This window comes from Talpa occidentalis, unplaced genomic scaffold (assembly GCF_014898055.3).
Source record: "Talpa occidentalis isolate TD23 unplaced genomic scaffold, MPIMG_talOcc4v2.1 talOcc4.2, whole genome shotgun sequence".
NCBI classification, from domain to species: Eukaryota; Metazoa; Chordata; class Mammalia; order Eulipotyphla; family Talpidae; genus Talpa; species Talpa occidentalis.
In genome coordinates this window covers 59,095,896-59,123,609 of record NW_023602073.1, presented here as the reverse complement: position 1 = coordinate 59,123,609, position 27,714 = coordinate 59,095,896, and the positions used below count along the sequence as shown (strand labels likewise).

General features: G+C 43.3%; 1 protein-coding gene and 1 long non-coding RNA gene across 7 annotated transcripts in view; one reads left to right on the top strand and one right to left on the bottom strand.

Moving 5' to 3' along the window:
• Window positions 1-389: 389 nt before the first annotated feature.
• Window positions 390-27,714, bottom strand: part of CUNH6orf89 (chromosome unknown C6orf89 homolog) — a 39,450-nt gene continuing 12,125 nt past the window's right edge. For both annotated transcript variants that reach the window (XM_037519615.2, XM_037519614.2), the window contains exons 2-8: window positions 24,000-24,207; window positions 23,051-23,264; window positions 7,909-8,063; window positions 7,634-7,773; window positions 6,109-6,238; window positions 3,239-3,362; window positions 390-564 (exon numbers count right to left, since the gene is read on the bottom strand). In XM_037519615.2, coding sequence (XP_037375512.1) covers window positions 470-564; window positions 3,239-3,362; window positions 6,109-6,238; window positions 7,634-7,773; window positions 7,909-8,063; window positions 23,051-23,264; window positions 24,000-24,188 — 1,047 coding nt within the window. In that variant the 5' untranslated portion in view covers window positions 24,189-24,207 and the 3' untranslated portion in view covers window positions 390-469. The remainder of the gene's footprint in view (window positions 565-3,238; window positions 3,363-6,108; window positions 6,239-7,633; window positions 7,774-7,908; window positions 8,064-23,050; window positions 23,265-23,999; window positions 24,208-27,714) is intronic.
• LOC119252403 (uncharacterized) lies at window positions 6,077-26,116 on the top strand. 5 transcript variants are annotated; one of them, XR_005126803.1, is made up of 7 exons: window positions 6,077-6,180; window positions 6,856-6,947; window positions 8,054-8,197; window positions 8,687-8,780; window positions 10,139-10,223; window positions 16,168-16,277; window positions 25,983-26,116. It is a non-coding gene; the product is annotated as an uncharacterized LOC119252403 (long non-coding RNA). The 5 variants fall into 5 exon arrangements; XR_005126801.2 differs by lacking the exon at window positions 25,983-26,116 and adding an exon at window positions 16,905-17,194; XR_008553205.1 differs by lacking the exon at window positions 25,983-26,116 and adding an exon at window positions 16,905-17,194 and having other exon boundaries at window positions 8,687-8,819.

The window sequence follows — 27,714 nt, the reverse complement described above, 5'->3', positions numbered from 1 at the left end:
GAGTCCATTCTGCTTGGGAAACTGCAACGACTTCTTTAATCAGTCATGGTTGTCCAGAAAAGAACAGGGTGGTGTGGCCAGGACAAGCAGGTCCACCAGGTAAAGGATGGCTCTGAAGTCAGGACCTGCCGCGGCTGCCCACTCTGTGGCTAGGAGGGGGTTCATGGCAGGGGGGGTTCATGCCAGTCAGGGCAGGCACCAACCCTGCTTCCTGCCGTAGGTGAGACCTGTGCTCCCTCTCACAGACAGGGACAGGCAAAGTCCTGGCTGAGCAGCTGGCTGGAGGAGTCAGGAGGGCTGAGTGCTGGCCCTGGCCCTGGCTTCCATCGCATGGGCTTGCACACACATGCACAGGGCAGGTAACTAATTAACCAACCCCTGGAAAGTGGTTTCATTGTTTTGGTTTTTATTTCCCCCTTTCAACCTGGTCTTCAGCACTCAGAGATGTTCCTCTATATAGTTCTGTTCCCTACAGCTCTGAGACGGTGGTTCCATCACAGATGACCAAAGGCTGGGCTCCTCTGGCTACAACGTAGACCTTCCAGTGGGTGGCACCGGCATAGCCTTGAAGGGAAACAGCAACAGGAGAGCACGTGAATGGCAGAGGCAGGGCACACCGTGGGCAAGAGCAAGAGTCTGTCAGAGCCGCCCTCAGGGCACACCTGCAGAGCCAGGGGCAATTCTTGCTCTGCCTGGCAGTAGTGTTGCTAGTGCTTATTAGGTGACCTGACACCCAGGAGGAAGGACTCTGAGCCAAAATGCTTCATCACCACAGGCATCTGGGTGCCACAACTGTGAGTTGTGTAACTGTGAGTCACAACTCAGCAGGTTTACAGGGCGGGATGCTCTAGATGAGGCTGCTGCCGGGCACAAATCCTCAGATGGATCTCATCTTCAGCAAGAAGATAGAGGGAAGCAGGACCCCCCTCCTTCTCCTGAGATTATCAGTAATCTACCTCAAGACAGAACATCCAGATTAGCCCAAACCAGCATTTCCTCAGTTCAGTTCTGCAACCAGCAGCATCCTGTGGGATAGTCGAAGGAAATGGGTCCATGGTCAGGTATGTCTGAGAAACTCTAGATTCTTCCAAGTCTCGACAAGAGTCCCTCTTACTCTGGAGTGCACCACAAGCCAACAGGACAGGCACTTCCCAAAGACAACTGACCCAAGAGCCCTATTTGCCAAGGGCCTTTCCAAGGGGCTCCTATTCCCACCCCAAGGGGCATGAGTGAGCTGAAGACTCTTTTGAAACACTTACCTATATTTGAGTGGATTAGGAAGGTCAACTTAGAAGTTTTAACACTTCAATAATCTCCTGATGGAAAAATTTCTAGAGTATGACACACTCTTTCAAGTGAGAGCCCTGAGTAGCATTTCACCTCCGCCTGGGAAGTCCCCAGGGTCTGTATGAGCAGGGCTGCACAACCACAGCGGAGGGGAGGGCTCGCCGGTCAGCCTCAGGGGCTTGGGCCCCACAGTCAATCTTGAAAAAAACGCCGCCATCACAGGTTTCTTATGATCTGTAGCCCTGCCCTTTCCCCTTTTCAACTGCACAGCACAATGAATGTTTTGTCAGCAAACACAGAACTGGCTTACGACAGAGCCATTCTTAGGGTCCCTGAGGTGCTGGAGTTGACATCTGTCCTACAACTGCTGAGATATTCTCCACTGTCTGGGCCTGCTTTCCTGTCCTCATTTCTAACCATGGCAATTGCAGCTACTGCTTTTATTCCTGTCACTGTTCAGGGGACGAGGTTCCCCACCTTTGCCCCACAATCCCCACCCCATTCTTCTCCCTCTTGTCCTATTTAGCCTCCTATCCTGCCTCCATATTCTGGTCATGTGGCTGGCCTTTCAAGGACACTGGCAGGCACCGGGCTCCTGTGGTCAGTAAACTGGCCAGTCACAGCTCAGCAGGGAGCTCTGGATTTTCGTCCGTTGTGGACTATCGCAACAGCCTTGGCTGCTCAAACCTTCTTTGATCACTGCCATTCACCCATTTCTCATTTTCCCTAATTCTATAATTGGCATTCTAGAGGCTCATGGCAGCTAAACACCTAAAATTTGGGTAACTAAGGTGTTTCTGTAGTTGTCTGAACTGTCAGGCTTTGGTAGAACATTAAGACATAAAACTTTTCAAGCAGATCTACACTCTACAAACCCAAAATGCTGTACAGACTTGTGCAATAGCCATCCTTCACGGAAGGGTCACTCCACCACAGACAAATATTCAGAACAATTTCCATACAAGAATCCTCTCTTCTGCACTAATTCCCAAGGGCCAGGCCAGCTGTGCTCCATTATCAGTTAATGCTTAATTTGTGCATTATTTTTATGCCTTTTTTTTCTAAACTGAAGTTATGTAACTTGAATTAAAGCTTGCAGACTGCAACCTACCTCCAAATAAGTGAGCAGTTTCTAGGGGTTGGGGTCTTCTACATGGGTAAAATGAAAAGAAATCAACTAGAAAACCAGTCTGGCCTCATCAGGGACTCCAGGCCTCCCCCAGGTTTTGTGAGGCAGGAAGAACAGGAGGGAAATGGTGACGCTTGCTGACTTATTTACTTCTTCTGCCAAGAAACTCTAATGTCAAACTGATTGCTAATGACAACAGTTGAATCAAAATTCTTTCTTTGGAATGGGTTTTTAAAATCTAAGACACAGACCAAGTCACAGTTGGGAAATCACGGAGCCAAGGGTGAGGCATGAATGTCTTCGACATTGTGACTTAGCTGTGGGACCCACAAGGAAGATAGTATTTCCTTGAGTGGCCACTGTCCTTACATACTGCTTGTACTGTTCCATTAGCCAAATGGGCACAGAACAGGTTTTCTTGAATCGGGAATTATACCTTCCCCATCTTCAATCTGTTAAGGAAGACACTTAAGACTTGATGCCGTGGCTAACTGATAACCTCTGGGAAGACCACTCTCTTCTCTGGAACTCAGATTCCTCATCTGCACTGTCCTAACTATTTCCCAGAATCCTTCTACCCGGAAGTTTCTAAGATCAATGGACACATGCATTCCAAATGTATGTACAAGATATTTTCCTCAGCCACATTTTCTCATTAGTTGTTCCGCCTAAGCAGGAATATTAACCCTGCTAATGAAAGAATATTATTTTGACTCTACTAAATTGAACTTTTGTGAAGGCAGTATTTAGTTTCTAGAATACTTTTTGAGTTAAAAACTGGAGATCCCGTGGCTGACCTTGCCCTCCAGGGACCTCACTTACCAATATCCCCTGGTTCTAGTGGCATCGCCATGGACTGGCAGTGTCTTCGACACTGGAAGGAAGGGATGAGCTGCAACATGGCCTCGCCACTGCCGACAGCGAACAGATCATGCATCCTATGCATCTGGAGGGAAAAACAGTGGTCAAGAAAAGGAAAGAAAAGAAAACAAAATAAAATCCAGGCTGGGGGGAGATTAGTATACAAAAATCCTTATCCATATGGTTCTGAGTTTCCTGGCAGCCTTAGCAAGGAAGGAAAAAAAGACCCAATAATACAATTCACAATTCTGTCCAAAAGGCAAAATTAGCTTCTCCCAAACATGGCATCTCCTGGTACTGAGACCAGAGTAAAAACACTTCTGTGGGTTCCCCTAGCGGAACATGGGTGGATTCAGCGGATGGACAACATCTCCAACAACAATCCTACTGCAGATATGGCATGAGTTTCACAATTTTAATTCACAACTAGTTCCAGAAGGACCTTCAAAGTAGGCCAGAGCCAAGATACTTAACTTCCATATAACTAGAGAGTCCAGCAGAGGCCAAGTATGGTGGTCTACACAGGCCATCCCTCTGAGGGGCTTGTCTGGTCCAGACTTTCCAGAGAAATAGATGGTCTACGTATCTCTTGGGAAATGTTCCAGGAATATTATTTCCCACTGCCAGGATTTTGTAAGAATTGAACAGCAGCAAGGTCAAGTTTACACTTTCTGGCAAGGTAAGGAGATATGTCAGACCACTAATTAAAAACCAGCGACATTAAGATTGGCCTCTGATTTTGAAGACTGAGACAACCAGGATATGTGCCTGCGCAGGTACCTACTGCACTGCTGCCACCAACAGGCCTCAGGTGCAGCCTGCTATGTGCCAGACAGAGCTGTGCACCCTGTGGCTGGGGTGGGGCAGAGAGTAGGGATAAAGGGAGAGGTGGTCTTGCTTGGGCTTCTCTTCTTGCCTAGAAGGTGAGAGAAAGCCCCAAGCGCCTTCCCTCCCCTCTGTTCCCACCAGTCTCTGTACTTCAGGGAACCCCTTCAATGATTACAGAAAGCAGAGGTCAGAAGTCTGACTTCCTGTGCTATGTCCTGGTTTTCTCTTCGCTACTTGGAGCCTCCCGAGCTGTGAGTTTTGACCCCATCTCCCCCCATCCCCAACCCTGATCTTTCTGTTGCTCCCACAGGCTCTGGCCATGACTATTTCCACACAACACTGAAGCTATTTCAAATGCTGCCATAGTGACAGGAGGAAGAGTGGTGTCTTAAGCTGGCTTATGACTCTGACTGGTACTAACACCCTCAGAAGCCTGACATCTGCAGCCTTGAAACAAAATCCCAGAAGCCCCTAACAAATGGATGTACTTCTCATACAGGCCTAAGCGGGGGTAGGACTATGTTCTTCCATAACCAGGATGACAGAAACAGACAACAGGATGGAGTGGGCCAGCCCCAGGCGACACTATGGAATGGGTGAAGTGGGCCTCAGAGGCCCTCGCCCCCTCCTCCCCGTGCTTCTTAACAATCAGACCCCCACTTCTTATCTTCTAACTTGAGGCTGCCTCTTAGATCACGGGCCCACAGACATGGGACTTTACCAGGACCCAGGGATGTGAACAACAGGGTGGAGTAACAAGGCTGTGGAGAAAGGAGAGCCTGGGTCAGGGTGGGGAACAGATGCTCTAAGAAACCAGACTCTCAGGATTTTTGCCTATTCGGGCCACTCCCCTTCCCAAAACATCCTCAAGAACCACAACAAGATGACCTTGATAGGCGTCTGAGTGACTTTTATTTACTCTTTTGGCTGGCTCCTTAGAGTTCCTGTTGAACAGGCCGGTGAAACTCAGTATTCAAGTGGGAAAACCAAGATAAAGTAAAGACCCTCATCCAGAATCACATCATAATTCTGAAGATGAAGTCATGTGAGAGTCTTGAGAGCTTGTCGGGAGAACAGGATAAACTGCTTTAAAAGCTGAGGCAGGAGCCCAGAACCTCCACCCTGCTGCTGCTGGCAGACAGCGGTCCCTACTTCTAGACAAAATGATTGTTTTTATAGGCTTTTAAATTCCTTTCACATAATTCAGCAAATTTCCAGCCAAACAATAGTATCAGGAGGTTGAAGACACAACCCAGAGTTGGTTGGAGTAACAGCTCAGGGAATTTAATTTTTTTTTTAAACAAAGGAAAACTCATCCTTTTAATGCTTCCAAACAAACCCAGGCACAAAGGTCTTCCTCAGGAATGAGACTCACCGAAAGGGCAGTTCATAGAAAAGCAAAAGAATAGCTTTGCCAGGTGCACTGGCTCCAGACAGGCAGAGTTGGGCTCTGCACACTTGGCCACAGACCAAAGTGAGAAATGTTGTCACTCAATCTGGGCTGCCTGCCTCGGCCACACATCTATTAATGCTTTGCCCCAAACCCTCTCTGGGTTCCCAAGCTTCTAACTTTTTCAGTTCTCTATTCCTGAGAACAGAGGTAGGGTCAGCCCCTTAACCTGCTGTGTCGTTGGGCAAATACTCAGTCTCTCTGGGGCTCAGTCTCTTTATCTACAAAATGAGTAAGTTGGACTATTGATTTACATACTATTCAGTTACAGTTTATCTGCTTTCTACTCGAGATAGGGAAGTCAGAGTAGCTGCACATTCACATCTCTTCAAATAATGTAAAAAGTAGCTTGCTCCCAGGTGTTAAGGGCAAGACACAGATTTGCAAGGTAACCAGACTTTTCATTAGCATGTCTGCCTAAAAGGGGTGCCCGCTGTCTGGCTACCAACAGGAGTGAACTCTAAGTTGACATGCAGGGTAGGCCTTGATTATGACATCAGCCCAAGTGACAATGAGGAAAATTCTAGATCCAAACCTTCTCAGGATTTCCTACCTTACTCCCCACAATAGGTTCTGGTTGAAGAAGGAAGCACTTTTTCAAGGAAGCATCTTTTGGAAATGGCAGGTAGGTGAAAAGAGGAAAAAGTTCACGTAAAATTTGTGATCTGTTTAGAGGTCTTCTCCTGTAAAAGTTTGAAAGAGAAAAAAGTAATTAAACTAGGCAGCCTATCTCCCTAACAGAGAGCTAAGCAACGGTGGGAAAACTGTGGCCGGTGGGTAAAGAGGCAAAATATCAGGACAATATCTTAATATTTGGTCCATGAATAACAGTCACACCAAGTTCATTAATTGTAAATTGTACACAAACATGCGCACATGCCTGTGTATTTACATGCGTGTGCACGCACACGCACGTGCACACACACACACACACACCCTACAGCCATGATTTGCACATGTGGGTGGGTATTTATAAAGTCCAGCTAAAACAACATAGAGAGGAAGGAAAGGAACAGTTCATTTATTCATTTTGTAAAAGAGACTGAAGTAATAGCAGGCCAAGCAGGAGAAAGGCAGAAAGGCAGAGGAAGGCAAAAATCATGTATCATCTCCTGAGGTGGAGAGGCATATGACTGATCAGCTTTGTTTACCCAAGTATACCAGCATGCAAATAAACAGCAAATTTTAAAAAGGCAGAAATATCGAGAAATCAACCAACAAAATACATGAGAAAGTTATTTTAATTCTCTTTTGGAATGGTTCTTGATGGAAGTTGACTTTCCTTTTTTTTCTACATCAGCCTATAACCAAAGAAATGGACCAGGTCTTCCATAGGACACCTAAGAAACAGGAGGACAGACCTGGGTTTCAATCCTGACTGGGTGACCTTCGGTACTTAACCTTGCTAATTCCCACTTTTTTTTTAAGATTTATTTTTATTTATTTATGCATACAAGAAGTGGAGTATAGGCCTGAGGTGCGGGGGGTGAGAGGGTTCACCAGAGACAGGGTGGGGAACAGCAGATGAGACTGGAGAGCTCCCTGGCCATGGATCGAACTCATGCCACAGTGGCTGGCAATAGCTTAATAGTGCTGAGACTTGAACCCCTGCACCACCAGGCAGACCTAATTCTCACTTTTTTTGATCTGAAAAATGACCATGAGAATTTCTAATCCCCAGAACTATTATGAGCATTGCCAACAAGCAACAGACACTAAATCCCCGGCCACAAGCAAATGCCCACAGATGCAATTTCCCTTCTATCCATCACATGTGCTCTCAGCCCACCATGCTCAAGCCCTGGTGTGCAGGAACATAAATGCTAAACACACACAGAAAAACAAATTACGTTTCTATTAGGCAATCTTGGTGTCCACCCATGGCGCCTCTCCAACACACCTCTTCCACTCATCCCCTTTATTTCTTACCACTGGTTTTTCAACGGGGAGCAGATTTGAAGGGTGGGCCATGAAGTGTTCATGGAGAGCTGGGCATGCCAGAGTCTCACGGGCAGTGGTCACTGACTTTCGGCTGCCCCCTTTCTACACGCAGGCTAAGTGCCCCCTTCCACACTCACCATGGATAAGGAAAGGGGAACCACCGTTCAGGAAAGCAGCGCCACCATTTGGTGAAAAGCCCTTCGGTGAAGCCTTCTGTCACCTCAGGGTACTGGCATAAAAAGTGCTGAAGCGCCTCGGACAGCAGGGGCTGTCCCGTCTTGGCAAGACAGAAAACAGAGCAAAACGAAATAACACAAAGTTACTGATCAGAAATGTCACAGAACTGGCAGAAACTTCTTTTCACTAAAGGGATAATGCACCCCTCAGTGGGAGGATCAGGCCTCCTGCTCACCTTGATCACCAGAGGATGGAGTCTCTCAAATTTCTTCGGGGTATCTTCCAGGAGCATTACCTTCAGGGGTAACTTCTGGGTACAGCCAGTGCAGTTGGCAGAGATGGGGTCTGATTCATTCTGCTCACAGTTGTTTGTCCACCAGGGGTCGAAGTCTGAGAGAGGAAGGGACATGAAGAGAGTGGGTTCAGGAAGAGCACAGCGATAAATCCAGTGGCCCCAGCAATGGCAGTAGGAAGGAAATGTGACAATTTCTTAAGGCGAACAATGATTAGCTTCGAACTAAAAGGTGCGTGGGAAATAAGTAGTTGCTCAGGAGGGAGCAGAGGGCCCTGGATTGGGGGCTGGGAGGGAGGGTTAGGGAAGAGGAAGGGAAGGACATATCCTTTTTTGTATACTCTTTGATGTGGAAAATATTTTTCAACATATACATGTATCGCCTATATCAAATCAACTAAACAAAACAGTTAAAGATAATCAGCAACATGGAAATGTAGCTTCTCTACTATTTTCTAAGCTGTGCCCTGATGTCTACAGTACATGGGGGAGGGGCAGGCAGGCAAGGTGGTCCCACCATCAGTGATGAGTCCCCTCTCCCGCTTCATGTACCTGCTTCAACACTCTTGGGGTGCCTAGACCACTGGTTCACAAGTACAAGGGGAGGCCAGGATAACTCTGGGAAGGAAGTGTGAGGAAAGGTCAGAGAGACAGATGGAGAGGAAAGGCAGGATTTTTAAGGGGCCCATCTCTGGAATAAATGAATTGCATCTGCCCACAGACAGCACTCTGCGCAGGCTCAGGCTACTCATCATGTTTCTACCCTCAAGCACAGTGTGTGGGCCAGTGGAAGCAGGTCCCACCTGAATCCTGATGTGAGTACAAGCTGAGCTGGCTCCTGACACCTTTCCCTGGTGGGTCCTTCTCTGAGGAATTGGCTCTTTCTACCCAGTCCTTCTGTTTCTCTCTGTTCCTTCGCTCGGACACTGTTCTGTTTATGATGTTATTGCAATATTTCTTGTTTGTTTTCTGTCCCATTCTGGGTTTCATCTGCGTTTTCTGAGATACATGTCATGAACTCTACTTTGAATCCAAAGTGTTTCATAAGATGGTATCTGATTAAAACCCAATGCAAACTGAATCAGGAGAGTCTAGAATAAACAAAAGACAACACAAAACCAAGTGTGGCTAAAATGAAGTCAATTCTTTAAACCAATAAACACACTTGGGAAACTGACCCTTAACCACACAGAATTTTCTGTAGCCAGCAACAAGAACGTCTTCCTTGCTCTCTTCAGGCAGCAGTAGTAGGGCAGAGGAAATCCTCATTAGGGAAGGACTAAGTTTATCCTCAGCATCTCCTGAGTACCTCCAAGCACCTCCACCTCTGCAGACAGAACCTGATTCCTTTTCATTTATTTTAGCAATCATTTTATTTGATGTAACTCTGCACTATAACATTATATCAGTTTCAGGAGTGCACCATTAAAAATCAACATGTGTTGATTTTCACATTAAGTTTACCTCTTAAAGTTCAATTCTGACCTTCACCAAGAACATGTGTTTCCTTGAGGCAGCTGCCATCTGCCTGTCTCTCCCACCTCAGCTTATAGGCATGCAGGTTACCAGTCAGAGGATGACGGCTGTGCCCCTGAACTGAAAGTGGGGTCTCTCCCCTGACCCTGCTCACCAGGAGCCAAAAACCTTTCAGTGTTTCAGCGGCAGATAGAAGCTAAGTTGTATTTTTTTCTCTTCCGGATTATTTTCAAATATTCCTTATTAGAGGTTAAATAAGATGAACTCTTGCCAAAATACAAGAACGTTAGATAATAGATATACAATGAGGCATAAATAATCAAAAGAACATGTTACGATTATATAGCATTTCAGTTTCCAAAGCCCTTGGGAGGGAGAGAGGGAAGGGGAAAGGAAACTAATATGTTAAGGGTTAGGTCCATGTTAGTTTTCTGCCCTGTGTGTGCTAAGGAGGCATCACTATTCATAATACAATGAAGTGACATATAATGAGAGTCCAAACTGGGGCACTGGGTTTGGGAAGAAAAGGGTGATTCCAGAAGCAGTGATGACACAACCTACAGATCTAAGATACTGAGGTATCTGTGCAGCTGTGACAGCATGCCTCAGTGGAGAGGGTATTGGCAATTTGCAAATATTTTTCTGTAATAATGTGTTATATTCCATTTGAAGCAGTTAATTATGACAATTTTTCCAGATCAGGGTGAAGTCAAAAGGAGGCCCCCTTCCAGTTTATACAAGGCTTCTTCATGGGAGAGTAGAAGGCAACTCTGAACCTAAAAGTAAGGAGATGTCATTGTAACCATAACATAGTGACTTTAATTTCATTCTGAGCTTTAGATACTCGGGGTTTCCAGGTGGAGACAGATAGCTTGACAAGGAGATGGGGGAAGAAAATCCAGGAAGAAAAATCAAAGTAGAAAAAGAAAGCAAGAAAAGAGTACAAAAAGGGAATTTAATAAGGTGGCAGAATATAAGGTATAGATATCTAGACACATAAAAAATCAAGTGTTATTACTTTACTGGCCATAATCATTTCAAAACTGAAATGGAAAACACCTCATCATAATAACTAGCAATAAATTTAACAAAAAGGTAAAGCCAAAGAGAAAAATAATGAAAGTTAAAAACTATAAAATTTTACTGAAGGACAGAATAAAGGAGAGAATGAATAAAATATATCTTAGGGGCCTCCCTGGTGGTGCAAGGGGTTGGGACACAGCACTATGAGGCTGTCTGCAGCCACTGCAGCACGAGTTCCATCCCCGGCCAGGGAGCTACCCACATGGTGCAGCAGACCTCTCCTGACTTGCCCGCTGCTCCCCTCAGCAGTGTATTTCAGTCAATCCGCCTATTTTGTTCCCCACTCTGTCTCTGGTGAATCCTCTCACCCCCACACACATCTGGCCTGTAGCCCAGTTCTTGTATGCATAAATACATAAATCTTCTAAAAAATAAATCTTAGCATGATAAGGAATTGGAAGTCTAAATATCACACATGACAAATATATCCTCCCCACTCCGTAAAAAATATATAACTTTAATATAAAATGAGGTGGAATTTCATCAGAGCTTCTTAGTTATGAAGGGGGTGGGCTATGATAAATGCATTTGGAAATTCTTTTAGCAGAGCCAAGTTGTGAAAATAGCAACAGGCAATAATCCACCTGCCCAAATTAAATCTGGAAATAGGGAAATGCCAGAAAGCATTCTGAGTAACACAAATAAATCACATAGCATGGTCATTACTGAGACTCTATAGAGGCCCAACACAGTTCAAGACTAATTTAATAGCTGGCCACTGGGCAGATGGTGGACCTGAGGACCCTCACCCCTGACCACTCACGCCTCACTGGAGAACTCAAGCCTCTCTCTATGCCAGGCCAGAGGAGGCAGGACTAGAGGGAAAGGGCATGACTTTGCTTTCTCTGTATAGGCAATAAATTAAAAAAAAGAAAAAAGAAAAACAGCTTTAGTGACATATAATTCACATATCATAAAATTCACTCATTTAAAGTATACAATTCAGTGACTTTTCAGTATAGTCACAGAGTTGTATAATTAATCTAATTTTAAACCACTTTTATCATCCTAAAAAGAAACCCTGTATCCCATTAGCAGTCACTTCCATTCCAACGCCTTTCCTGCCAATCCTAAGCAATCATTAATCTACTTTTGGTCTCTATGAATTTGTCTACTCTGGCATTTCATATAAATGGAATCATACCATATAAGGCCTTTTGTCTGCCTTTTCTAATTTAGCATAATGTTTTCAAGGTTCATCCACATTATAGCATACGTCAGCCCTTTGACAACTCTATGTTTAATATTTTGAGGAGCTGCCCAACTTTTTCAAAGCAGGGGTAACTATTTTACATTCCCATAAGCAACGGATGAGGGTTCCAATTTTTCTACATCCTTGCTAACACTTGTTATTGTCTCACTTTTTGATTATAGCCACACTCAAGAATATGAAGTAGCATCTTGTGGTTTTAATTTGCATTTCCCTGATGGCTAATGAACTGAGCATCTTTTCATGTGCATACTGATCCCCCATATACCTTTTTTTGAGAAATGTTTATTGAAATTTTTTGCCCACTTTTAATCAGGCCGTCTTTCTATGGTTGTATAGGTCGCAGACAATAAATTATTGAAAAGAAAAGATGAGGGACTTGCTTTACCAGAAACAAACATAGTATCCAAAAAGCTACTATAATTAAAATAGCATAGGCAATCTTCATTATTCACAGATTCTTATCCTGAAAATTTACTTGTCACCCCTAAATCAATACATGGGGCTTTTATGGTCATCTAGACATGCACAGGATGGCAAGTCCCAGTTGAGGAGGGCTAAGGCAAAGCCCTGCCCTTTTGTTTCATCTTTATTACTGTAAACAAGTGTCCTTTCCACCATCTATTTAGTGTCACTTTTTTTTTTTTTTTTGCATTTTTGTTGGTGCTTTTACTGTTTAAAATGGTCCCAATGTATTTGTGGGGATAGAGGGGATATGGGAACTCTCTGTACTTTCTGCTCAATTTTGTAGCCAACCTAAGCCAAGTTTTTAAAAAGCTTTTTAGTTGAAAAAAAAAAAAAAACCTGCCTAGTACCATGCTACCTTATGTTCCTAAGTGGAAGAGCTGTGAAGTGCCTTACAGACAAAAATGTGTTAGATAATACTGTTCAGGAATGAATTCTAGTGATATTGACTGTGAATTCAATGTTAATAAATCTATAATACATTAAATAAGATGCCTTTAAACAGAAAAATATGTAAAACTAAATGAAAATATGGCCAGAGTTCTGAGGTAACTAATCCTACTTCCCCACTAGGGGCAGTGATTCAATATTCACTAACTCAGTATTTGCAAGGACTTTGGAGACCATATAAACCCAGCAAATGGGACTCAACGTAAGTTCTGATATAGGAACAGATAAAAAACCTTAATAAAACAGAAAAATGTGGAACATTCAGTATATCTATATCATATACATAAAAAATAATTTGTGATAAAAGTCAATTTAAATTCAGTGAATAAAAGACAGATTCAGTAATGATATTGGAATAAGTGGCCATCATTTTGGAAGAAAATAAAGTCTGATCACTACCTTTTAATACACACTGAAGTAAATTCTATATCAATTAAAGATATAAGTGGATAAAACAAAAATTTAAAAATAAAGGAAAATATGAAATAATTTTTGTAATTTTGGGAGGAAGGCAGTTCTAAGTAAAAAGATGGCAAAAAGGGCCTCCTTGGTGGTACAGGGCTTAAAGTCTCAGTGCTATCAAGCTATCTCCAGCCAGGGAGCAAGCCACACGGCACAGCAGACAATCTCCTGTCTTGCCTGCTGCTCCCCTCAGCAGTGTATTTCAGTAGATCCACCTATTCTGCCCCCAACTCTGTCTCTGATGAGTCCTCTTGCCCCCTCACACCTCTGGCCTAGACCCTAGTTCTTGTATGCATAAATAAATTTTAAAAAAATGGCAAAAAGAAAAGTGGGCCAATTCAACCCACAGGTGCACATAAGGCAAAGAATATCTCAAATACATAAGGAACGCCAATATAAATGATTTATAAAACATATGAAGACATCAAACTCCACTAATAATGAAAGAAACACAACTTAAAATGAGATACTACTCTTCAGTTCTCTAACTGGCAGTTCTCAAACTGGAAATGAAATACCAGTATTAATCAACATACATTATAAATAAAGTACACCTTGGTATAGGTTTATGAAGACAATTTAGTAGTATTTATTAAAATTTCAAATGTTTATGTCCTTTGACCCAGCCTTTCTACTTGTAAGTAGCTATCTTACAGAAATAATAGTGTATATACACAAACGTATGTATATATGAATATCCCAGAGACATTTTTTATAATGGAAAAAACAAACCCAGAAACTGTTAAATTATGGAATATTCAAAGAATGGAATAATATAAAATCCTGAAATATGTGTATACACATTGAATAGTGTCCCCCCCGCTCAACATTCATGTCCTTATGGAACCTCAGAAAATTGGAAATAGGGTCTTGGTAGATTTAATTGGCTAATAAGAGATGGTCATACTATAGTGGGCCTAAATCCAATCTAAATGGTATTGTGTTAAAAAGAGGAGACTGGGCCTCCCTGGTGGTGCAGGCAGTTGAGCACTGCACTGTGAAGCTGTCTGCAGCCTCTGCAGCATAGGTTTGATCCCGGCCAGCTGGCGAGGGTCCCACAGGGCAAAGCAGACCTCTCCTGTTTTGCCCGCGGCTCCCCTCAGCAGTGTATTTCTTCAGTCTGCCTGTTCTGTTCCCCGCTCTGTCTCCAGTGAATCCTCTCACCCTCCTGCACATCTAGCCTATACCCCGGTTCTTGTATAAAAATAAATCAAGAGGAGGAGACCCAAAGACACAGAAGGGAGACAGTCACATAAAGACAGAGGTAGAGACTGGAGTTAAGGGGCTAAGGAATGCCAATGATCGCTGGTGACCACCAGAAGCTAGCAGAGGCAAAGAAGGATTCTTTCCTAGAAACTCCTAGAGGATGATGGCCCTAACAACATCTTGATTTGGGACTTCTAGCCTCCAGAACTGTGATAGAATGAATTTCTGTTATTTTAAGTCACTCAGCCTGTGATACTTTGTTACTGAAACCTTAGACACTGATTACAGGGGTCTCCCTGGTGGCATAAGGGTTAAGTTGCTATGGCCTGAGTTTGATCCCAGGCCAGGGAAATGACCCACATATGGTGCAGCAGACTTCTCCTGTCTAGCCCACTGAGCCCCTTAGCAGTGCATTTCAGTAGATCTGCCTGTTCTGCCCCCCACTCTGTTCTGATGAACCCTTTCACCCCTCACACCTCTGGCCTACACCCCAGTTCTTCGATGCATCAATACATAAATCTTGAAAAAAAAAAAAAAAACCTGATACGGAATCTAGAAAACTTAAACAAGGGACCAGGAAAAAGAATAACTATAAGAAAGAAAATATCAAAATCAACAAACAACTATGAACCAGAGACATTCTATGGGGGGTGGGGGGCGGGGAAAGGAGGAATTGGAGTCAAAATAAGGGGGTTGTAATTGTATGGGGAATATAAAAATAAAATTTAAATTAAAAAAGAAGAAAATTTAAAAAAAAAAAAAACCTGATACAACGTGTCTAGCCCAAAGTAAACTGTACATGAGTCCTGTGTATGGGCACTTGTGTGTGTGTACACACATATGTATTCATATATATATATATATATATATAAAGTATTATCTATATAGCCTGGCAAAATTCAGAAGGACTAATTCTTGCCTGGGTGAAGGAGTTAGAGTGGTAGAGGCCAGAAAATTTACTTTATTGAAAGTGTATATATATATATATATATTTTTTTTTAAAAGATTTATTTATGTATACAAGAACTGGGATACAGGCCAGGTGTGTAGGGTGAGAGGATTCACCAGAGACAGAGTGGGGAGCAGAACAGGCAGACTGACTGAAATATACTCCCGAAGGTATATTTTTAAAAATAATCTTGGGCCTCCCTGGTGGTGCAAGGGGTTAAGTCTCAGCACTATGAAGCTATCCGCAGCCACTGCAGCACGAACTTGATCCCCAGCCAGGGATGTGACCCACTTAGTGCAGCAGACCTCTCCTGTCTCACCTGCTGCTCCCCTCAGCAGTGTATTTCAGTAGATCTGCCTGTTCTACTCCCCACTCTGTCCGCCTGTTCTGCTCCCCACTCTGTCTCTGGCGAATCCTCTCACCCTCCACACCTCTGGCCTACACCTCAGCTCTTGTATGCATAAATAAATAAATCTTTAAAAAAATAAAAATAATCTTACATCTCTATTATCTTTGTAGCTAACTGTTTAATATATTTTCCAAATAAAAATGTTTTTGGAAACCATGAAAACTTAAGCCAAAAACAACACTGGAACGGAGAGTTTGGTTATTTCAAAAAGCAGGCCCCTGGGAAGGCCCCTGCCAGGAGCGCAGGGAGGCGGGCAGCTAAGGAAGAGCAAAAGAGGAAGGATCAGAGCATGGGGTGTCTGCACCATCCATCTGAATTAGGGAAGCCCAAACTTCAAGAAGAGTTACTTTTCACTTCTCTGTAGACCTGAGATTGCCACGACAAAGAATGTGCTTATATTTGGCGGTGGGAAGGAACTGAGGGGTGCCCAGGCAACGTAGTGTCTGGGGGTGGTGGGGGAGGCAAGGCTGGCTCTTCCTCACCTTCCCACAGAATACCCAACAGAGGGAAAAGTGGCCAGACTCCAGCTTGGTCTCCACTGATCTGGAAAGGTCTTATCTGATGTGTTCTCTCAGCAACTGGCTGAAGCCATCGCATCCCAGGTGAGCAAAATTCCATCGTGTAAAATAGCTAAGAGCATATAGCCAACCCCAGTCATGGCTTTTCTTCAACTACTTAACATGCTGTATTTCAGTCCTTTCCAGACCTCTGTTTCTGGCTACTCTTCCTACAGCACCAGACAGAAAGGCCAGTGGAAGTAAAATAATTCTTTCAATTTCCAAGGTTTCTTTACACCAGGTATCCTCCCTTTCACATACACATAAATGTGCTTATTACATACACAAATACAACAGAAAAGAAACTTCACATATAAGAGTTCAATAAAACTTGATCTATACTTCAAATTCTCACCATGATTTGGAATGATTTCACTGTTTGAGATGTCAAAAAGAGCTTGTCAGATAAAACATAACCTTAAAGTCAAGAAAAGCAGATCCTATAACCTGATGGCCTTCTCTGCAAGTTGGACACTACAGAAAAGCGATGGGCCAAGGCCTGACTCGGAAGGCTCTTGGGTGCCTGACAGTTGTTTACAAAGAAAATGAGCTTAGGCTGGCTTGCTGTGGAGAATCATAACATGTCTTGGAAATTTGAGTGGGAAGAGTCATCTTATGCAGATTGTTAACCTGGCAAAAAGCAAAAATGAAAGATTTCCTCTTTCTTTTCAGGGTGAAAAATTCCCTCTGGGTAAAAACCATACAGAAGAAGAGGGGCACAAAGCCAAGACTTGCTGCACAAAAGCAGAGGGACTGTCTGATTTATTCATTGCTCTGATAAGAACAGTGCCTAACATTCAGTAGGGGCTCAAACCACATTCACTGAATGAATGAATGAATGAAAAAAAAAAAAATCTTTACTTTCCAGACACCTTTACAATAAGATTATATCCATGGGGAGAAAAGGCAAATGAGCAGTCTGGATTTACAGAAAACTCAAAATAAAGATTAAATAAGCACAATCTTATTATTTCTTAGGTTAAAAATATACTCAAGAAAAGCCAGGGCTTCCCTGGTGGCACAGGGGTTAAGTCTCAGTGCTATCAAACTATCGCCAGCCAGTGTGGCCTGAGTTCAATCCCCGGCCAGGGAGCTGACCCACATGGCGCAGATGTCTCTTGTCTTCGCCCGCTGCTCCCCTCAGCAGTATATTTCAGTAGATCCAGCTGTTCTGCTCCCTACTCTGTCTCTGATCAATCCTCTCACCCCCCACACCCCTGGCCTACACCCCAGTTCTTGTATGCATAAGTAAAAAAAAAAAAAATATCTTTTTAAAAAGGAAAAAGAAAATCCTGCAGACCCACAACAAAATTCCTGTAATTTTTCACTGGTGAGTGCTCAGTTTTCAATCAGGTTACCCTCCAGCAACTCATTTTGCTTTAGCATCTCTTCTGGCATTCTGGGCATGAGGCAGGGGCAAAATTTTGATGGTGAAGGCACCCTTGGTCAGGTCTCTTGCATGGGTGGCAGCATGCCCAGAGCCATTTTCATATACCACAGGACCATAAAAAACCCAAGAAATCATTTCACCAATAGCTTTTCCTTCAGGAAGCAATGCATTTGAATCATTCCAAACCACAGTCCATCTATTTTTACAAATTCTGACATGTACAAAAATTTGTCTCTAAATGTGAAGCTTGAGATAAATTAGTATACGTCCCCTTGTATGTCAGCTTCCTCATCCTAGAAGTGGACATAAAAAATGATAACTATCTTATATGACTGCTGTGAAGACTGTGAAAATACAGGGCACAGTACATGGCACAGTGCTTGGTAGACACTATGATTGACAGAGCTGTTACTATTACCTCAGGGGGTTATCATTTTTAGTCTTTGCAAATAAAAAAGTAAGAAAATCGTTGGGGTCTCAGTATTTCTTTCTTCAGTACTGGTCCAGACTCTTAAGTCTGATTAGATGCTTAGCCCCATGTCAATGCATGATCTGCTATTCTCAAAACTCCCTGATACAGCTAGATCCACTTCAACCTTTCCTTGAAAAGGTCCATGGGACATGTAAAGCTCCAATTGTACAGTCTATATGCAAAGAAACAACTCTCATGGAATGTGAGAGCTATCCCAGGCCGCCTCAGTATAAAAGGGTTTTAGAGGGACTCCCTGTTGGCTCAGGGGGTTAAAATGCAGCCTATGAAGCTATCCATAGCCACTGAAGCACAAGTTCAATCCCCAGCCAGGGAGCTACCCACATGGTGCAGCAGACCTCTCCTGACTTGCCCACTGCTCCCCTCAGCAGCGTATTTCAGTCAATCTGCCTATTCTGTTCCCCACTGACTCTGGTGACTCCTCTCACAACCCACACCTCTGGCCTGTACCCCAGTTCTTGTATGCATAAATAAAATATTTTTTTAAAAAAGGGCATTATGTTTAAAAAATTATAAATCCCCAAAGTAAACAAAATATTTGGAGCTAGCAAGCTGGAACCTGACTTGGCAGAGGGCAGAGACAGCAGGCAGTAAGTGCAGTATGGTAGAAAAAATTCCAGACTAGAATTAAGAAACTAAGTTTCAGGGCCTCCCCGGTGGTGCAGCAGTTGAGCGCTGGGCTGCGAAGCTGCCCACAGACTCTGCAGCGCCCGTTTGATCCCCGGCTGCGCTGCAGGGCGAGGGTCCCACATGGCGCGCAGACCTTTCCTGCCACACCCGCTGCTCCGCTCAGCAGTGTACTTTGTCAGTCTGCCTGTTCTGCTTCCCACTCTGGCTCTGGTGAATTCTTTCACCCTCCTGCGCTGCTGACTGTACCCAGTGCTAGTATAAATAAATAAATAAATCTTTAAAAAAAAAGAAAGAAACTAAGGTTCAAGTGCTAGTTTGCTACCTTTAGCTGGGTAAGCAAGTTATTTCACCACACCTGGGCTCAATTTCTTCTTCCTTTTTTTTTTTTTTAAGATTTATTTATTTATGTATACAGGAACTGGGGTACAGGCCAGAGGTGTGTGTGTGCGTAGGGGGGGGGGTGATAGGAAACCTATCACTTCCTAATCTAGGAAGTAAGCTGAATGCCTAGGAAAAGGCTAGTTCAGGAAAATTCTAAGGGACCAATAGTTTGGAGGACCATTTATCTTTGGACTCACAGCATTAGCTGGAAAAGCCTTCTTTCTTCAGGACTGAGAAAGCATCTGGTGACCTGAGGAAAAACTGTAGAACTCCAAAATCAAACTTAAAGCTAGACTGACTCTTCAGGTACACTTTGTAGCTACAAACTACTCACATCAGAAGTTAACAGCTCAGACTGAAGATGGCCAGGCTGCCTGGGTTCCCATCATGATTCTATAACTAACTAGTCTCAGGACCTCACACAAGTAACCCATTCTCATTGTGCCTCAGTGTCCTCATCTGTGAAATAGGCATAAAACCAGAACCTACCTCATAGGGATATTATAAGACTAGATGAATCAATGTATGGAAAGCCCTTTGAACAAGGTCTGGTATTTGCTAATTACTAAATAAGTATCTGGTTATTTACTTTTGCTTCAGGGTAGTGCAATAACTACATGACTTACTACAGAGTCATTTCACTTTCCAGAGTCAACTCAGAGGACTTAGGGGCAGGAATTCCTTCCCAAGGCTAAAACCTAGAAAATAAACTCTACTTCTGCTGCCTTTTGTTCCCTGGTGGAGTCAAGAGGAAAAACTACCAGTAGTCAAGAGGAAACCTTCCGCCACTGGTGGTGGTGCTGACAGCACAGCACCACTTCTCCTGCTGCCTCCATCACCCTCAAGGCGCCCTGCATCTGTGTCAGATGGTTCCAGAATGCTAGACAGGCCAGTCCTTATCAGGAAACAATATGCTCAGGGGTCTTCCTTTGGGGAGCTAAATCTGCCACACCACTCTTGGCAACATTTCCTTTAAAGTTACTGCTGGGGGCCTCCCCGGTGGCGCAGTGGTTGAGCGCTGGGTTGCGAAGCTGCCTGAGGCCTCTGTGGCGCCGGTTCGATCCCCGGCTGCTCCCTGGGCACCGAAGGAGGGTCCCACATGGCGTGCAGACCTCTCCTGCCGCCCGCTGCTCCCCTCAGCAGTGTACTTTGGTCCTTCTGCCTGTTCTTCTCCCCGCTCTGGCTCTGGTGAATTCTCTCACCCTCCCGCGCTTCTGACTGTACCCAGTGCATGTATAAACAAAACAAACAAACAAATAAATAAATAAAAAACATGCCTCTATAAACAAAAAAAAAGAAAAAAAATAAAAAAATAAAATAAAAAAAATAAAGTTACTGCTGGGCCTCCCTGGTGGAGGCCCAGGGGTTAAGACACAACCTATGAAGCTCTCCACAGCCATTGCAGCATGAGTTCAATCCCCGGCCAGGGAGCAACCCACATGGTGCAGCAGACCTCTCCTGACTCGCCTGCTGCTCCCCTCAGCAGTGTTATTTCAGTCAATCTGCCTAGTCTGTTCCCCACTCTGTCTCCGGTGAGTCCTCTCACCACCCCCCCCACACCTCTGGCCTGTACCCCAGCTCTTGTATACATAAATAAATCTTTAAAAATAAATAAATAAAGTTACTGCTAAGGAATCCCAATTTAAAGGTCATTGTTTTTTGGCATCAAAACATTAGGGATGATGTGTATTTTATAGTTTTCTCACCCTCATATTCCCAGTGGTTCCCACTTTTTGCATCTAATTATCCCTAATGTTTTTCTTTTCAACCCTGATATCATTATGCACTCTTAAATTTCCTTTCAAAGGGATGCAAAATACTCTTATTTTTATATTGCCACAACTTCCCAGAATCATCTCATGTTGGGAAACATGAATATCCACACTTACAAGTAAAAGCAGCACTTTAACAGAAGCAACATTAAAGAGCTAAAACCACACCTTTCCAAAGCTCTCTCTTTACAACTGAGCTCCAAGGGCTTATTTTATTTCCATCTGCAAGGCAAATTATTAATTTGGAGTGGACCAAAAAATCTGGCTTGTTGACAACACACATTTCCTGAAACTTTAAAACTCCCAGTGAGTAATTACTGCCCGTTGACTATCATTTCTTAATTCTCAATAGTCTCTGGAGATTTTCTTTACAGGATGGAAAGAAACCATCAACTGGGTGCTAAGAACTGCTGACTTCACCTCACGTGCTAAGAATAGAAGATGCCCTTCGGGAGGCAGTGAGGTGATGCCAGGAAAGAAGACTACGTGTCTGAGGAAGCAGCACAGGCTGGACTGACAAGTTCCTCTGGCTCTTTCCCCATGAGCTCTGGACCTTCCTGATAGGAGTTAGAAACTTCTTTTTCTTTTTTTTGAGCTTAGTTTGATGACATTTCAAAAACAATCTTACCAATAAATAAAAGGAAGTGATATCTGGAATTCAAAAACATTAAATATATAAGCTGAGTAACAACAACAAAAAAACCCTCATGGGACTGAGTTTTTGTTTTACAATGTTCCCTTCCTTTGATTTTGATATCATTTTGGAAACTTTTCCACAATTTCCTTAAGTATACAAAAATAGCTTTCAAAGGAGACCCAATCCAAGTGATGATTTTTATGACTGATTAGGTCTTGGCTTAAAGAAGGACATTGTAATTCCTTTTTTTTTTTCTTTTGACATTGTGATTCTAAAGCTTAGCTTCAACTACTAATTTTTCTTCTAAAAGCAACACTGAAGACAAAACATTTCCTAAACAGTTATGTTGGGTCCTAAAGTTTTCAGAACTTGGTTCCACCAAAGTTGTGTAATCCAATTCCTATTCCTTCATATGGGCAAATACAAATAAAAAAGATAACAACCTTCTGTTCTTTCCCAAAAAGTAAATTTCTAGTCTTACCACATGTTACACTGTTCTCAAAAGGAACTTCTTAAACTGGTCTGTCAGACTAGGAATTCCTGTGGTACCACTGATGCATAGTCACTAAATTTTAATGTTTCTTAAATTCAACTAATTGGCAACATTGTACCCTGAGGAGCACTAAATAAGGAAACTGAGACTGAAAGAATGAGATATTGAAAGAATGGGACAGATGGAGAGAAACCCTAGCCCAAAAAGCTAAGTAAGGACAGTTAGGAGGATCTGGTTAAAAGTAAGCAGGACTCAGATGCTTTCGATAAATCAATAGTTGTTTATTTAAATATCTACTATAAATAGGGATCACAAGAAAGAAAATAGAATCAGATATGCTCAAAGCCTTCCTGTGAGAGAAAACAGTTATCCCTATCAGGTATGCTTTAGAGTCAGGGAGAGTCTGAAATTGGTTCCATCATATGTGTTTCTAAATCTCTCTGAAACTCAGTTTCTCAAAATGCAACATGGGGATTGTAGGGTAAGGAAAAATGTCAGGCTTTTCTGCCCTCCTGCCATCAGGATAGATGATGGATCCTTGTGGTCCTGAATGCATGCCTGATGGCGGGCACCTGGAGTAGGGTGTGGGCATAGGTAGATGGGATTCACCTGGGCTAAGACTGGGCTTTGAAGGGCGGCGTCACGGGGATGCCAGCAGAAGCCAAGAGAGAAGCAGAGAACGCCAGAGAGTCCAGATAGAGTGAAGACTTGCTGGAGGCTGGGAGGCCTGACAGCCTCCCGGCCCCCTAAGCACCCTTGCCTGCTGTGTACCTGGTAATCCCAATAAAAACCTGCAAAACCACTGAGGACTCTGATTCCTCCTTTACCCCGTCTGCATGGGATTATAGAAAACCTGCTCAGTGGTCATTCCTGACCCTACAGGGATAAAAGTTTTAGTGAGGAGTGAATTAAATGAGATTATACAGGGAGGGTATCTCCTTCCATCACTAACATTAGATGTCAATAAATGTTCAAACAAACAAAAAAACCCCTGTATCTCAAAAGTAATAAACACAGCAATCTACCTGGAAAGGGTCTGTCTTCATCACCCCCATGCAGAGCAATGCCATTATTTTCTGGCATATACTTCTTGGTAATGGGCAAGGACATTAGCCGGATGTGATGGATGAGTGAGCGCCAGGTGTGAGCTCCAGAAAGCCCTGGTTCTGGTGGTAATGGGCTGAAAGGTTGAATTACAAAGTAGGCAGTGAGCAAGATTAACCCCAGCGTTACCAGGACCTATAAGGAGAGACAGAAAAAGGATTAATAATTGTCCCAGCAAACAAAATACCTTCATGCCAAGAACAAAAAGACCTCTTCTACTATTTCCAATGTGCCTTAAGAGCCAAGCCAGGGGCCTCCCTAGGGATGCAGGGGTTAAAGACTCAGCACTATCAAGCTATCACCAGCCACAATGGGCATGAGTTCAATCCCTGCCAGGGAGCTACCCACAAAGCACAGCAGACCTCTCCTGTCTCGCCTGCTGCTTCCCTCAGTGGTTTATTTCAGTAGATCCGTCTGTTCTGCTCCCCACTCTGTTTCTGGTGAATCTACTCACCACCCCCTCCCCCCAACACATACACACCTCTGGCCTATACCCTAGTTCTATGCATAAATAAATAAAAACAAATCTTTAAAAAAAAATCCATTTTCATCAACAAGCCATTAACATGCATTTCTGAGAGCATTTAAAGTTGGAAAACTATGAGAACAAGGCTCCCCAAGCTTCTATCATAAGACAGGGGCTGTGACTATCACTAAAAATACACAGAGAGTTTAATTATAAACACACAGCTTTTGTCTAGGACAATTAACAAAATAGTCAAATTTCCTAGAAACACATGGTAAGAGCTATGGCTAATTTATTCACCAAAAATTCAAGGTTTGATGATGGAATCAGCCAACAGTCATATGTGGGGAGAATGTGGAAGAGACTGTGCTCTTACCTATTCCCAAGTCAGAACACATTTTTACCTTGTATATGGCTATAAGGAGAGGATACTGAGGCGGCCCCCTCTGAGGTTCATTCTTTTCCAGGAGCTGTCTGATAAATTTTTCAATTGCTTTCTCTGACATGCCACACTGATGGCCTGTCTGTCTCACTAAATCAACAGTCTCTGAAAGTTTGTCATAAATGCTGAGCTCATTGGCAGCAAGATCCATGTCTTCCAATACAAAATCCCTGAGAGAGAGAAAAAAAATGTAAAAAAGAAAGGTTTCTTTAAAGTACTTCCTCTCAAGGCTGATGGTTAGAACAGGGCTTCTTGACCATCTGTGGGGAAGGGCCAGTTTTGTGTTTCTCAGTCTAGTGCAGACTAATACTTTGGTAAAACAATGAGCATGCTGAGAAAATGTCAATTGTTATACAATTTTTTTCAGTGTTACTGAATTGTGGGCTAGTGAACAGTTTATAGAACAGCCCTGGTTCTTAAACACTTTGAGAAGCACAGGTGTAGGACACAATAAGTCCCTAGTGGGACTCAGAAAAACAACCTCTAAAGGTACCCTCCAAAATGCCTTCTGAGGGGCCTCCCTGGTGACGCAGGGATTAAAGATAGCACTGTCAAGCTATCACCAGCCACTGCAAGCATGAGTTTGATCTCCAGCCAGCCAGGAGCAACCCACATGGCGCAGCAGACCTCTCCTGTCTCGCCCACTGCTCCCCTCAGCAGTGTATTTCAGACAATCCACCTGTTCTGCTCCCCACTCTCTCTGGTGCATCTCCTGCACCTCTGGCTTACACCCCAGTTCTTGCATACATAAATAAATAAATCTTTAAACAAACAAAAAACCCAAAATGCCTTCTAAAACCAATCACAGGCCATCTACTACTGGTAATTTACTAAAAATGAAAAAAGAAATGGGGGCCTCCCTGGTGGCGCAGGGTTTTGTTAAAGACAGCACTATCAAGCTACCACCAGCCACTGCAGCACGAGTTCAATCCCTGGCCAGGGAGTTGACCCACAAGGCGCAGCAGACCTCTTCTGTCTCACCCGCTGCTCCCCTCAGCAATGTATTTCAGTAGATCCACCTGTTCTGCTCCCCACTCTCTCTGGTGAATCCTCTTGGCCTCCTCACCCCACTCATCTCTGGCTTGTATCCCAGCTCTGGCTCCACCAGAGACAGAGTGGGGAACAGAACAGGCAGACTGACTGAAATACACTGCTGGGGGGAGCAGCGGGAGAGACAGGAGAGGTCTGCCTTGCCATTTGGGTTTCCTCCTGGCCCACCGGGGATTGATTTTTTGCTGCAGAGGCTGTGGATTGCTTCATAGTGCGGTGCTTAATCCCCTGCACCACCAGGGAGGCCCTAAAGAAAAAAAATCTTAAAAAAAAAGAAAAGAAAAGAAAAGAAAAGAAAAAAGAAAAAGCGGAGATTGTTATTGATTCTTTCCATTTACAACAGTGACATGCAATTGCTGTAGACAAAGCTTTACTGTGAGGGACACGGTGACAGCTCTGTTCCTGGCAGAGCAAGGATTTCAGGTGACACACAAATCATGACACAGGAGTTCCTCAGACCTAGTAGATGGCAGGCCTCGGGTTTTTCTGAAAATACAATTTTAGACAATAATGGGCACTTTATTTGTATTTTATATAATTAAAAGATCTAAGATCTAAGATCTATAGGTAATCTCAAAATCCAATTTGTGTTCTCAGTTATTTTAAAGCCAGAGTGCTTCACAGTGACCAGAGAATAAATGGTAAAAACCAAAGCAGCAAAGTAGAAATCTCTGTTTATAAATTGAAACCAAGTAGTTCTTTCCAAAACCATATGTGTTATGAAACAGTAATACTTTTCATTGTTTACATGAGGAAAAATGGTGCTTGGGATTTATGCTATTTTTTTAAGGGGGGGTTTCCTCATTTTTATAAGTCCCCTTTTTTCACAAACTTCATTCCTAACATGCTTCTAACCTCAAAAAGCAGTGATATGGCACAACTCTATTTTTTCCAGAAGGAGATGCTGCCACTGGTAGAGCAGAGGACAACAGTCAAGTATCTGCAGTGGAGAGAAAAGGGGGCCCGAAGTGCCACAAACCAGCACACACCTCTGCATGTATCTCCTCCTGCATCATCACCTCCTGGTAACTCTGGTCCCCTTTACGATAAGTAACCTGTTAGCTTACTACTTCTTAACCCTGCCTGCCCATTAGAATCGCCTAAATTGCTTTTAATGAATTCTCTACCAAGACCCCCAACCAAGCCAATTAAATCAGGAGCCCCGAAGGGATTAACAGGCAAATAATCTAGACTTTGAAGAATGAACCCCCCCCCACACACACACACAGACTAAAGGGGGCATATCCTTGTCCCAAACTCTCTGCTCTTGCTCAAAATCTTGGTTTTTTAGGCCACATAGGCCTTCATTTCAAAGGTCAGATGAAAAGGCAGTGTAAATTCTATTTTAAAATGTGTATTTCCAGGCCTCCCTGGTGGAGCAAGGGGTTAAGACACAACCTATGAAGCTGTCCGCAGCCTCTGCAGCCTCTGCAGCCTGAGTTAGATCCCCTGGCCAGCCAGGGAGCTACCCAAATGGCGAAGCAGACCTCTCCTGACTCGCCCGCTGCTCCCCTCAGCAGTGTACTTCAGTCAGTCTGCCTGTTCTGTTCCTTACTCTATCTCTGGTGAATCCTCTCACTCCCTGCACCTCTGGCCTGTACTCCAGCGCTTGTATGCATAAATAAATAAATCTTAAAAAAAAAAAAAAATGTGGTGCCTCCCTGGTGGCTCAGGCAGTTGAGCGCTGCACTGTGTAGCTTTCCACAGCCTCTGCAGCGAAGGTTCGATCAAGACTGGGGAGAAACCCACAAGGTGCAGCAGACCTCTCCTGTCTCGCCCACTGCTCCCCTCAGCAGTGTATTTTGTCAGTCTGCCTGTTCTGCTCCACACTGTTTCTGATGAATCCTCTCACCTTCCCGCACATCTGGCCTGTACCCTGGCTCTTGTATAAATAAATAAATCTTAAACAAACAAATAAATAAATAAATGTGTATTTCCAACAAATGGCATTGGGACAATTGGATACTCACATGTAAAAGAATGCAGTCAGATCCTTTCTTATACATACATGAAAATTAACTAAAATTGGATCAAAGACCTAAATTTAAAAACTATAACTATAAAATGCTTAGAAGAAAACAGGGGAAAATCCATGACACCAAATTAGACAATGGCTTCTTAGCTATGGCACCAAAAGCAAGAGCAGAAAAAGAAAAAATAAACTAAAATACCTCAAAAATTAGCAATTTTTGTGCCTCGAGTGATAAACCACAGAATGGGGAGATATTTATAAATCATATATCAAATAAAGAAATGATAGTCCAAGTACATAAAGAATTCTTACAATAATAAAAAGACAACCTAATTAAGAAATGGGCAAAGGCTCTGAATAGATTTCTCCAAAGAAGACATGCAAATAGCCAATATACTCATGAAAGATGTTCCACATCATCAGCCATCAAAGAAAGGCAAATCAAAACTATAATGATGTACTACATCACACCCACTGGAATGGCTATAATCAAAAAGCCAGATAGTAACAAGTGTAGACAAGGATGCTGAGCAAGGATGCTTGTACTGTTGGTGGGAATATAAAAATGGCATAGCTGCTTCAGAGAAGCCTGACAATTTCTTAAGAACTTAAACACAGAGCTATCAAATGACCCAGAAATTCCACTCAGAAGTAT